This window comes from Cetorhinus maximus, chromosome 12, assembly GCF_964194155.1.
Source record: "Cetorhinus maximus chromosome 12, sCetMax3.hap1.1, whole genome shotgun sequence".
Lineage (NCBI taxonomy): Eukaryota > Metazoa > Chordata > Chondrichthyes > Lamniformes > Cetorhinidae > Cetorhinus > Cetorhinus maximus.
Genome location: NC_135890.1, coordinates 110,164,839 through 110,177,867, shown reverse-complemented (window position 1 = coordinate 110,177,867; position 13,029 = coordinate 110,164,839). Strand labels below are relative to the sequence as shown.

At 41.4% G+C, this 13,029-nt stretch overlaps 2 protein-coding genes across 5 annotated transcripts in view; one reads left to right on the top strand and one right to left on the bottom strand.

The window, feature by feature from the left end:
• Positions 1-2,206, top strand: part of svopa (SV2 related protein a) — a 60,196-nt gene extending 57,990 nt beyond the window's left edge. The window contains exon 17 of the mRNA XM_078554413.1: positions 1,093-2,206. The gene's annotated coding sequence lies outside the window, so the exon portion shown is untranslated. The remainder of the gene's footprint in view (positions 1-1,092) is intronic.
• A 76-nt stretch (positions 2,207-2,282) lies between these two features.
• LOC144687864 (D-amino-acid oxidase-like) overlaps positions 2,283-13,029 on the bottom strand; it is a 31,192-nt gene continuing 20,445 nt past the window's right edge. For all 4 annotated transcript variants that reach the window (XM_078554417.1, XM_078554418.1, XM_078554414.1 and 1 more), the window contains 4 exons: positions 11,238-11,320; positions 10,151-10,268; positions 9,929-10,027; positions 2,283-4,047 (listed from right to left, as the gene is read on the bottom strand). In XM_078554417.1, the coding sequence (XP_078410543.1) occupies positions 3,922-4,047; positions 9,929-10,027; positions 10,151-10,268; positions 11,238-11,320 (426 nt within the window). In that variant the 3' untranslated portion in view covers positions 2,283-3,921. The remainder of the gene's footprint in view (positions 4,048-9,928; positions 10,028-10,150; positions 10,269-11,237; positions 11,321-13,029) is intronic.

Sequence of the window (13,029 nt, the reverse complement as noted above, 5' to 3'; positions counted from 1 at the left end):
TTGGAGATCTAACCATTAATAAATAAAAACCTCCCAAGGCAGTGACATGCCAAAAGTAGTTTTAGCAAGAGTTAGAAATGCAACAAAGAAGCAAAAAAAAGTCTCTGCTAATCATATAAATAACTCATGAAAAAGGGTTTTAGCGAAGGGAATATAAACAACTCTATAAGGTATCCGCAAAACTATGGTGGAAGACAGGGATGAAATAGTCAGATTAAACAAGTTTTGTAAAGTAGTAGTTAATAGTACTACAAATATATTTGTGAAGCATGTAACATTCAGTGTCAGTAAGGTGCGTCTTACCTTGAGTTGGTGATGTGATATTTTGCGGTGGCAAATTGTGGTAAACATTTAGGTCCTGGACTACTCATGAGCAACACTACAGCGATCTATTAGTTTAAAATATATAACTGAGGGTTTAGATGGCAATTATAAACTACTCAATATCATGTGGTTCAGGTCATCATTCAAAACCCAAATAGATGCTAGCCTATAACTCACTCTCAGTTATCTATTATGTGATATAAACTACCCCAAATCCTTTGTTGTTATCCAGCCTTTAGTTCACTCTTGGTTAAGTTATTTTATATATTAACCTTCCAATTCCTCAATTAGATGACACCTGTAACTCACTTCCAAGCATCCACTATTATATGTAAACAATTGGACCATATCCCTTGATTAGACCTCAGCCTGTTATTCACTCCAAGGAATTATTTTTCTATTCATTTTATCACTGGGAAAATTAATATCATAGATACCACATATCCTTACCAACCTCAGAAAGTTCACTGGATTGAAACTGTGTAATATTAGTAATAGTAGACAGAGTGAACATACAAATGTGTTAATTCTGCTACTAATATCATACACAATTATGACCTACACATTTATGCAAATCTACAAAAGCGAAGTGGAAATAGGCACACTTATCACCATTATCTGGACAATTTTGATTGATTGCAAATGTCATTATGTACATTTGATACAACCTTTGTCAACCATAATCTGGGACAGGAGGGGATCTTTGAGGCTGAGTCAAATTCATGGCTATGTCGTTGGTGATTTCTTTTTGTGTTTGATTATAAGCAGGACATGGCAGAATTGATCTCCAAATCCCAAGGAGACTCCATGGAATTATCAGGGAGGTTTGGGTCTCTCTGTGTTCTGTCTGGCTGTGGTGCAGGTATTACTGTTGGCTTGTTTCAAATTGTGTTTGTGAATATTGAATTATCTGGGTTTCCTGTGAGCTCTTTTTACTCCGAACTGTAAGAATGTGTTCAACGTGAGTTCAAATGTGGACCTGCACAGCATATTATTAAATTAATACTGTGCTTTGATATTCAATGTGCACCTACAGATTGCTTGTGTATATCAGGTGACTACTGTCTTGTGTTCGAATGTATTTTACTTGTTCTCCAAGCAGTGAACTGGAGCATTTTACTGTTTACAAAACATATGCAGTGCTTGCATGACAGCCTGTCACTGGTAAACTTGTTTCCTGATTGATGTAAATAAGCTACTTCATAGTAATGGGACAAAAATATACTTAATGATATTAATGTTTGCATTAAAATATAAAAAGATAATTTTATTAAATGAAGATTCTTTTTGTAATTCATTTTAAGTTTTATTGAGCTCATTTATAGTGAATTTAAAAATTCTATAGGCGACCTTGTTGAATTGTTAAATTAACTATTCTGTGTCAATAAGTCAACAATGTCAAAACACAACATTCCTTGTCGTTATGAACAATACCATAATACACCATTCTATATGGCTGGATAAATTATGTTGTAACAGATTAATTACTATTACCAAATAATTGTCATATTAATTCATTCCTTGTTCCTAATGTAATGATGTAATGTTAGAGGATTCAATGGGCCACTTATTCTTCACTCTTTTACATTCTGAAGTCATGAAGGTTGTCCGCTCTTTAAATTTAATATAACAATTATGATAAGTCAAAAAAGTATGAATATATTATTTCTGAGCTGTATTTGCATTAATTGATTTTTGATGTCAGGAATTTCTGAATCTGAATTTGCCTTGTTATTTGTATTTAGTTCGCAAAATCATCCAAGGTAGTTTCGATATTAAAGTAATTATTGACTGTGGATCAATTATTTGAAATCATTGCAGGATTCATTATAAACCTTGTTTAAGGTTACCTGATAGTATCCCCAGCCATTAAATTGGATATTATTAATACTACTCAATCACCAAAAATAAAATTCACAATAGCGCAAGTTAAATGCAAAAAGTTCTGTAGCTGGCGGTAAAATTCAGGTCCATTTAATGCAGAATTTTTTTCTTAAAAGAAATTTATTAATATGATTAAAAATTAGGACAATAATCTTTCCTGGCACCATTTGTCAGGACAATTTCTCAAGACAGACAAGGATAAATTAGGATACCCAGGAGGCTTAGATTTAGAGGCTTAGAAGGAACAGTGTTGCCCACCCAATTCATGTCCCATTTTAAAAGATATGAACTGATTTCTAAAATGCAGACTACAAAGCAACAAAAATCATCTAAGTACAAATTTGTACCACTGCACAGTGCCTCAGAGTGAGTGACACACGAATTCCCCACTTACAAATTTCTAGAGTTAGCAAGGGATTATCTGGGGATTTGTAGGACAAAGACACTTAGCTGCGGACTAATAGAGGAGAAGCTTGGAGGGCAGGGAGGGAGGAAGGTTCGGCAATTTTGGAGAATACAATGGGCTCATCACTTGCCAATGACAAACTAATATGATGGGCCGAATTTTTACTACCAAGGCAGGTAGCTCGAATCAGGAAATTTCCCGATTCACAACAGCAGAAAGGCCTCCAAATGTTGCAAATTTCGCTTGGGGAGAGGGGGTGACTGCTGGATACAGTCAGCCCTGAAAGCAGAGCATAGGCAGCTACGAGGGCAGGCGAGTGCTGAGGCGGGCTGGTTAGAAGGCCCACCTCGGTTCTCTGACGCTTTGTCCCAGTTGTATTAAATGCTGTTAGGCCCTCTAGCCCCACACCACACCCATGCCACTTCTATGTCAACTCAAGCATGCATAATGAGGACAGGTGTAAGAACTCTTTCAGTATAAGTGGATGGCCTTATTATGCATGTTTGGTTGAGAGCCCAGACTCATCAAGGATTATCTCAGCATGAGGTTCTGTTTTTGCAATTGGTAACAGCTGTTAAGTTTGCTTGATTGACGTCTTTAAGTGGGTATAATAAGTTATTCTTCCTGTGATCTCTTTTGTCAATGTCTCAATGTTTAATTGCCCAAAATTAAGAGTTATGAAGTGTTTGAAGACTCTGTTATTTATACTTTAATGGTCTGTCTGATTGACATTTTACAGGGTTGTAGGAACAACAGTTTTTTTTTTAAAAGATGATTTATAAATGGGTATTTTTTTTTTGGAGCAGTTCCACACATGTCATTGTTACTATATGGCTCATTGGTTCCATATATAAGGTATACTGGGCGAATGGGCATGGAAGGAGCATCAGTGGCATGGGTAAGACCTTTTGAACTTACCTTTGGAAGAGTCCCGAATACAAACTATGGTTCATGACTCCTCGGAGAGGTCATGAACCACAAGTCATCCAGAACCTGGGCAGACTACACAAAAATTTCGGGGGTCTAGGAGACGCCTATCCTCGCAATAGAGCCAGCCAGGTCCAAAGTTTAAGATGTGGGCTACCCATGCCCTTATCCCACACCAGTGAAAATTGGGGGTGCCAAGAATGGGGGCAGAAATACTGGAATTGGGTCCCACTCGCCATTTTTAAATGGCCAGAGTCATTCCAACTCGGTGAAAAGCTGGGCCAATGGGTACAAATTTCTACCTGTTTTAAAGCCATTTATCATCATTATTTGAAGAAGCAGAAGTAACAGTAAGGCAAGGCAAGTGTGACTATGCCTAATTACAACTGGGATTTCCAGCTCGGCTTCTTCTCCTGAAGAATCCTGCCAAAGATGTTTGCCACTTGCATGGCACAGCCCCAGTGAATAGTCAGACCAAAACCCCCATGACCATAGTTGTGAATCACCTACAACATAAAGAAAGTGATTAAACTTGAGGAGATTTATGGTTCCTTTTTGCATCAAATCAAAACAAGATATGGTAGAGCATCGTGAAAAATTGAAACAGAAACAGAAGATAAATAGCATCTCCATCAGCATATCTTACACAGGTTAAAATTCTGTTAAAGGGTTTCCTCCATAATAAAAGTTAAATTGTATTTCCTCTTTTCAGGTGGTGAAGGTCCCATTTTATATTTCCACTACTATCTATTTTCATGAAGTGCACACTGCTACATTTCCCAGTGTTCCTCTGTTAAGCAAAACCTAGTCAACAACGATATTAGTCACAGGGGCCTATTCTGGGCTCTATTTAAGCAATATGCCACCAAAGTAAATTTGTCTTTAGGCATAATCAAAATAGCTCAAGGGAGCTGCAGACAACATTGCCACAGTTTGCCTGTCTGCGTTTTAAGAATTTTGGACCACACTGAGATGCAGAGGTAGATTCAGTAGGGGAGGAGAGAATGTGATTGGAAGGGGTCTAAGGCTAATGGACTGCAGTTGTTTTCTGCAGCCAGGAGGAGCACAGCTTTCAGCTCTACAGAAAATAAAATTTTGGACCATCTTACACATTGCAAGCTCTGACTAAGGCAAATTTAGGAGTCCATAATGAGTGCAGGAGCCTCATTTCAATATCAAAGTGAGACCTGCACTCATTTCAGACAGAGGCCCTAGACAAAGGCCCTAATCTATTTAGCAGTGGCCCAAACTCCCATGCAGATCAGGCATGAGCTTCTGCATTGCTAAACTCATTACTGTGCCTGTCTTAGGCCCATAATACAGGTGCATGATTGTTAACTTTAAACTTCATTTTTTTTATTTTATGGAGATTTTGGCAAGGATTTGTTCATGCAATAATATAGATCTACCAGAAGATGGTGAGATTGTACTTTATCCCAGTGGCTATTCTGAAATGGTCTGTCATGCGATTTAGGCCTTTCAGAAATGTGACATTAAAGGCAGCTTTATGACAGTAGCATGCAGGATGACCAACTCTTTTGAAAAAAAGTGACTCTTCGACCGGGGAGGTGCTGGTCACAATAACTCCCCTTGGTGGCCAACGGCCACAGTGTGCATGCTCACAGAAAATACGAGATAAAGGCAAGAGGAGACTCCCAGGCTCAGTCTTCCACAGGCTGTTGTAGAAATAAGGGACGAATGAGAAACGGTCAAAATAAGGGACAATCCCTTAAAATACAGGACAGTTGGTTAGTTCGATTTTTGGTCAACAAGGAAGTTAAGGGTTATGGGGAGTTCAGGCAGGAAAGTGAAAAAGGCCACAATCAGAGCAGTGATGATCTTATCGAATGGTAGAGCAGGCTCGATATGCCAAATGGCCCACTCCTGCACCTATTTCTTATGATCACCCTGGTAGAATGGGATGGAAATGTTATTTCAATGTAATATATCCCTCACCCCATAGCTTCTTCAAAAATATTATTTTTCTTTCTTTCTTTATCTTTATCCTACTTGTTCCTACTTTATCCAATTTGTATTTGGGGAGAAGGTGACGTAGTGATAATGTCACTAGACTAATAGCCTAGAGGCCCAGGCTAATGCTTTGGGGACATGGGTTCAAATCTCACCATGGCAGCTGGTGGAATTTAAATTCAATTAATAAATCTGGAATATAAAGCTAGTCTCAGTAATGGTGACCATGACAACTATCATTTATTGTTGTAAAAACCCATCTGGTTCACTAATGTCTTTTAGGGAAGAGAGTCCGCCATCCTTACCTGGTCTGGCCTATATGTGACTCCAGACCCACAGCAATGTGGTTGACTCATAACTGCCCTCTAGCACGCTGGGCAATTAGAGGTGGGCAACAAATGCTGACATTGCCAGCGATGCCCACATCCCATGAAAGGATACATTAAAAAAAAACTTGTTAGAAAAAAATTACAAATGTTCCCAGTTGTCAGAAACCTTCAGGTGTTGGTCTCACACAGACAAAAGTTAACAGCCCAACTGATATGTGCACCAGGTCTGTAAGCATGCATCTTTCATCTTGGGAAAATTGACTGATGTCCTCTATTCCAATCAAAAGAACTGCAGAATGATTTTTGAAATTCAGAATATACTGGAACTTAACCTCTAGGTTGAACTCAACCTATAGGGAACTACATTTGGAGAGGCAGGGATTAATCAAGGACAGTCAGCATGGTTTTGTTAAGGGGTCATGTCTGACTAATTTGATTGAACTTTTCGAAGAGGTGAGCAGGTGTGTAGATGAGGGCAATGCATTTGACGTAGTCTACTTGGATTTCAGCAAGGCTTTTGATAAGGTCCCGCATGGGAGACTGATAACGAAGGTAAGAGCCCATGGGATCCAAGGCAATTTGGCAAATTGGATCCAGAATTGGTTAAGTGACAGGAAGCAGAGGGTGATGGTCGAGGGGTGTTTTTGTGACTGGATGCCTATGTCCAGTGGGGTTCAACAAGGATCGGTGTTGGGTCCCTTGCTGTTTGTGGTATATATAAACGATTTAGACTTGAATGTAAGAGGTTTGATCAGTAAGTTCACAGACGACACGAAAAGTGGTGGGGTGGTAAATAATGAGGAGGATAGCCTTAGATAACAGGAGGATATAGATGGGCTGGTCAGATGGGCTGATCAGTGGCAAACGGAATTTAATCCAGATAAGTGTGAGGTGATGCACCTGGGCAGGACAAATAAGGCATGGGAATACACGATGAATGGTAGGACCCTGGGAAGTACCGAGGATCAGAGGGACCTTGGTGTGCATGTCCACCGGTCCCTTAAGGTAGCGGGACAGGTAGATAAGGTGGTTAAGAAGGCATATGGGATACTTGCCTTTATTAGCCGAGGCATAGAATATAAGAGCAGGGAGGCTATGCTGGAACTGTATAAAATGCTGACTAGGCCACAGCTAGAGTATTGTGTGCAGTTCTGGAATTTGCATTATAGGAAGGATGTGATTGCACTAGAGAGAGTGCAGAGAAGATTTACCAGGATGTTGCCTGGGCTGGAGAGTTTTAGTTATGAGGAGATATAGGATAGACTGGGGTTATTTTCCCTGGAGCAGAGGAGATTGAGGGGGGACATGATTGTATATAAAATTATGAGGGGCATAGATAGGGCAGACAGGAAGGAACTTTTCTCCTTGGTGGAGGGATCAATAACCACGGGGCATAGATTTAAGGTAAGGGGCAGGAGGTTTAGAGGGGATGTGAGGAAGAATTTTTTCACCCAGAGGGTGGTGGGAATCTGGAACTCACTGCCTGAAAGGGTGGTAGAGGCAGATACCCTCATAACATTTAAGAAGTATTTGGATGTGCACTTGTGATGCCATGGCATACAAGGCTATGGGCCTAGTGCTGGAAAATGGGATTAGGATAGTTAGGTACTTGTTTGACTGGCACAGACTCGATGGGCCGAAGGATCTTTTTCTGTGCTGTAGACCTCTATGACTCTAAGTAATTTTCACTTCCAAAGGAAAGCAAATTCACTTGAATCGCTGCAGGCCCCTGGATGCTGTGACTCTGCCTGGATCTTCCCTCTGGGAGCAGGAAACAGAGATTGGGATGGTTTCTGGGTCCTGAAGCTGTCCCTAGGGCAGCCAATTAATGATCAGAGGCCAGGTTCACCATCTCATGAAAGTTGACAGATAGGCTCTCGAAGTTGCAGGGCAAATCAGAGGCCTTCCAGCTTGAAAGAAACAGCAGGCTGTAATGGTAGGCAAGTAAGAGAGAGGGTACTTCAACATGGAGGCACCCTGCCTCCAACTTTTTCATATCTTTAATTAAAACTAGATTTAGCAGCAAGACTCTCACTGTGGGGATGAGGGTTGGGAACACTTCCATAAGGCTGTTCCTGGTTCCTGGACTCAATCAACAGGGACAGTCCCTAGTCCTGCCTGGAGGACTGGCTTCCTGGCATGCTGCTCTGAGGCTGCCTCCAGGCAGCCCAAACTGGCCTCCGCCGCCTACAGGAACCTGGACAATTAGGCTCTTAATGAGCCTGATCAGCTACCTGCTGCATGCTGCTAGGTAATCCTCCTGGCCCCCTGATCTGGCCTCTGCAGAATTGGCCTGGAGATAAGATGGAGCCGGGAAACTGGCATACAGGCCAGATCTATTTTCAGCTCCCGCCTGCTTCCTAATTGGGCCCAAGCAGGGCTGAAAATCCAGCCCTCTGAGACTTCCTTACTCATATTTTAACCTTTAAGCGTGTTGATCAGGACCAATTTACAGTGGCAGGACCCGCAGTAGCATGACAAAATTCCACTCCTCTGCCGTCACAATTAAAGAAGCGTTGCACCTAACCTGCAATCTTTAGGTAAAGTTCTAAGTTAGTTTGATGGGATCGATGGATGCACCACATTTCTCATTATAATGGTTAGCTTGATTCATTCGTACCACTGTCACCTCTGAGTCAGACGCTTGCAGCTCAAGCTCCACTGCGATTTCAGCACGTAATCTAGGCTAACACTTCAGTGCAGTACTAAAGGAGTGCAGCCCTTTTAGAGAAGCTGCATTGCAGATAGTGGGACAGAAATTTCTCTTGGGAGGTAGGATGATATCGGATCTATGCAGCACCTGATATTCTGTTCCATTGCAGTCAATGGAATTAAATATCAGGTTCTGCATATAACAGGCGGCCAAAACCCTGTATATTTGGATGGAATTAAAAGATCCCCTGACACAATCTGAAGAAAGCAAATGTTTCGGCCAATACTTACCCTCGACTAACAACATCTAAAACTGACTAACTGATTGGTTATCTCTTGGCTGCTTGTGAAGCCTTGCTGTAAACAAATTGGTTGTCATGTTTTCAAACAAAACTACAATTCAGAAGTAATTCATTGGCTGTAAGTTGCTTTGTGACTTCCTGAGAACATGAAAGGTGCTATAAAAATTAAAATTCCTTCTTTAATAGCACAGAAAAGCCAAATAAAACTTGCACTGAATAGTTTAGAAACATAGGGCAGAATTTTTAGCTCGGTGGGTGGGTGCACGCCCGACCCGACCAAGCGTGAAATGACATGCGTTGACATTGGTCGAGCATGCTGACGTCAACGCACACTCTCGCGATAGTTTGGTCGGCGGGCACACGCCAGAGCTGACAGCGTGCCTGCCGACAATTAAAAGGCCTATTAAGGCTATTAAGTTATCAATTGTTCATAGTTTTTCACTGCCCCGTTCAACCTCAAGGGCAGGTGAAAAGGCCAAGCGGCCTTTGCATTTTTTTGGAAACCTCATCCACAGGCGAGATGAAGTTTCCAAAGCAAATATAAATGAAATAAAAACTTTAATTTTTAATTAAAAACATGTCCCTGCTCATGTGACAGAGTCAAATGAGGGGGCATGTTTCATTAATTTTTTTTGTTGTTCAAAAATTTGTTCAATATATTCTTCATTCCCTGAGGCAGCTCCGTGCTCTTTTGCGCGTGTGCGTGAAATGCACGCTGGACCTGTTCGCCCTCCTCCCCCCACCTGCACAGGTAGCACTCAGCGCTGCCACTCGCATATCACGCTGGACGGGTCTTAATTAGCCCACCCGTGTAGGATCGCAGAGCACTGCTGATCGTGGGTAGCGGTCGGCTTCCCGACCGCCCCCACCGATCCCACATGCCAAGGGCAAAATTCTGCCCATAATTATTGGTGTACTGAATACATGCTTTGAATGTGGATATGACAAATTGATAATTTGCTGCATGTATCATCAGCTGTAATTAAGCAAATTAAAGAAAAATATTCCTCAATGATTGCAGTGGAGTGCAACTTTATGTTTGATGCTTTATTTTAAGTTTATTTCATTCTTCCTCGTCCTTTTTCTTTTGTTAACCATTTTCAAAATTTATTATTTCTGCTTTGGTGTCATACCTCAAATTTCTCTGGTCCTGCATGAAAGGTCTGTCGTTCTATACAGATCCTGTTACGGGCAGGTCGAAGTCCAGTCCAGTCTTCAACTATCCTGGCATTCTGCAAGAAGTTAATTTGTTAAGTAATGAACAGAAATTAATCATTCATATGGGTTTCCATGTGTTTTTTCTCCACAGGAATTCTGATTTCCAATATAGTGGAATAAAATTCTTAAGTGCAAACCTTCAGACTAGGTACAAGTTTGCAGCCACCTTCCCATATTTTGTTGTGGTCTTTGGGATCATTCTCCTCATTCCAATTCCCAAGCTGGAAGATTCCTCCCACGGTTACTAACTTGCTCCTGAAATAAGAAAACAATAAAACTGACTGCAATGCGGTTTTCAAATTGAAGGTGGCACACAACCTTTCTCCCGATACGAAACTTACTTCTCAGCCAGTAATAGTGTTATAATATGTATGCTGAATAATTTGTACAGGTGGGCAACTTGTATTATTCTTATTTCTTTTCCTTATGAGCTGGGGGCATTCTTAGTTGTTTGCAGCAAGTGTACTGGATCGTCCTTTCAATTCACTTCTCCATATGCACAATCCTCTTGGGGAGAGCAGGAATATCTTTGTTCTGATTGGCAACCCTGACTCTAACCCCGTCATGAAAGTTTAGCTGATAGAGAGCTCATTGTGTGAGGAACCACAAAAGCAATCCTGAGTCTTAGCACACTGAATCTTGCCATCCTGCATGGCAAGGTACAATACAGAGGACTGACACTTCCTCGCAGGGAGGTAAGACAGGTAGAGGGAGGTTGATCTAAGCTCCTTTTTCACATCTCCTAGTCACCAGTTTCATATTGCACACCCATTAATATCAGTGCAGGGGTTGGCAGATCAAAAAAAAGGAAGGATTCGCATCCTCAAAAAAGGGGAAAAGGAAAATTATTTTGTCATACAATATCCTGTGAACAATGTTGTTTCTGGATTAGCAAGTTTATAAACGTAAGAATAGCAAGTTCATAAAGCTTTCTGTCACAGCTTATTTTTGACTATTTATTCAACTGAACTATGGAAGAGTAGAAAATAAATAGCATATAGGAAAAGCAATAGGGCTGAGAGGGAAAGGAGAGAGACGATCAAAATCAAAGATAATGCAGGCTGGCAGAAAAGGAAAGAAACAAAATTCCAGAGAACTTGACAGACATTAGGATAATTGTAGCATTTTTTTTATTTTCTCCATTCAGACAAACTGTTCTCCCATCGATCTTCACTATAGTTACCTTGTAGCCTTCAGTCCTTTAAGTGCTTTGATTATACTTACCCTGGTATAATATATGGTTCGGAATAAATCCCAGTCCTTTCATCGTGTGACAGAATGAAGTGCTTTATCCATGGTGCATAAACCTGATAAAAATTTTAAATAGATGAGAGATTAAACAACTGCAATATTAGGTAGCTTGAAATAAGTGAAAAATATTGTATTTCTGAAATTCAGGTATATTCGGTGCATATTAGGACTGTGGTAAATTATTTGTCAATAATAACTCCTATAAGAAAAAAGCAATCTAATACTGAGATATTTTCAGCAGTGTTAATGTTGGGCTCATAGGGCAGAATTTTCTGTTCATCAGGGGGGAGTGGGGGGAGGGGCAGGCACCCAACCCGAACAAGTGTAAAATGACACACAATATTTCAGTCGGCAGGCGTGCGCAGGAGTCGGCAGCGCGTGCGCTGACAATTAACAGGCCTATTAAGGCAATTAAAAATCTAAGTGAATTAAATTTTTTGCTGCCCATCCAACCTTACGGTTGGCAGGCAGGCGAAAAGGCCAAGTGCCCTTTGGACATTTTGCGAAACCTCATCCACAGGTGGGATGAGGTTTTGATCCGTCATTTAAAAAAAATTTTCAAACTGATTTCTAACATGACCCTGCTCATGTTACAGAGTCACATGAGACGGCATATTGTTAACATTTTAAACATTTTTCTTTTTTATTTTTCAAAATCTTAATCTCCCTGAGGTAGCTCTGTGCCTCAGAGAGCTTTTCCTGCATGCACTCGCTCGTATGCGCGAACCTGCGTGCTCACGCTCCTCCCTCTGCAACCACCCCCTCCCAACCCCACCACAGGCAGCGCTGAGTGCTGCAGCGCGAGTTTCACGCTGGGCAGACCTTAATTGGCCCGCCAGTGTGAAATCATGGTCGGGCCCCGATCGCAGACGGCAGTCGGCTTCCCAACTGCTCCTGCGGGCCCTCGCCGAGCCCGCCCAATGAGGGCAAAATCCTGGCCATAATTTCCTAAGTTTAAAAATGGTATTTGGGTGGACTAAAATTCCAATTAACCCAACTGCAGTGGTTGGATCCAAATAACTTAAAAGTATAAAAGGAATATCTTGCTAACTTGGTAACATGGTTTCCAATGCATCGGATGACTTCAGATTGGCATTCATGCCAGTCCAAATTTGTCACTTCCACTGCTTTCAGTAGAGGCACTCTGAAATATGTTGTGTTACATAAGAACATAAGAAATAGGAGTAGGAGTAGGCCATTTGGCCCCTCAACCCTGCCCCGCCATTCAATAAGATCATGGCTGATCTGCCCAGGCCTCAACTCCTCTTTCATGCCCATTCCTCATAGCCCTCAGCTCCCCGATATTTCAAAAATCTATCTATCTCCTCTTTAAATATCTAGCCTCCACAACTCTGTGGGTTAGAGGATTCCAGACATTCGCTCCCCTCTGAGGAAATAAATTCCTTCGCATCTCAGTTTTAAATGAGTATCCCCTTATTTCGTAACTATGGGCAGAATATTGCCGTCGGCTTGCGGGGGCGGGCCCGACACGCTGACACATAAAATGGCGCGAGATGACATCAGGCATGCGTCCCAATGTCATCGCGCGTCATTTCGATATTTCGTTCGGCGGGTGCGCAGCTGCCTATCAACGGCCTATTAAGGCCATTAAATAAGTAATTTAACTTATTAGCAACGCTAGCGGCCTTCGCGTTTTTCAGGAAACCTCATCCACGGGCGGAATGAGGTTTCCTGAAGGTTTTATAAAATAATTAAATAAATTTTGCAAACTTCACAAACGTGTCACATGAGGGGACATGTTTAA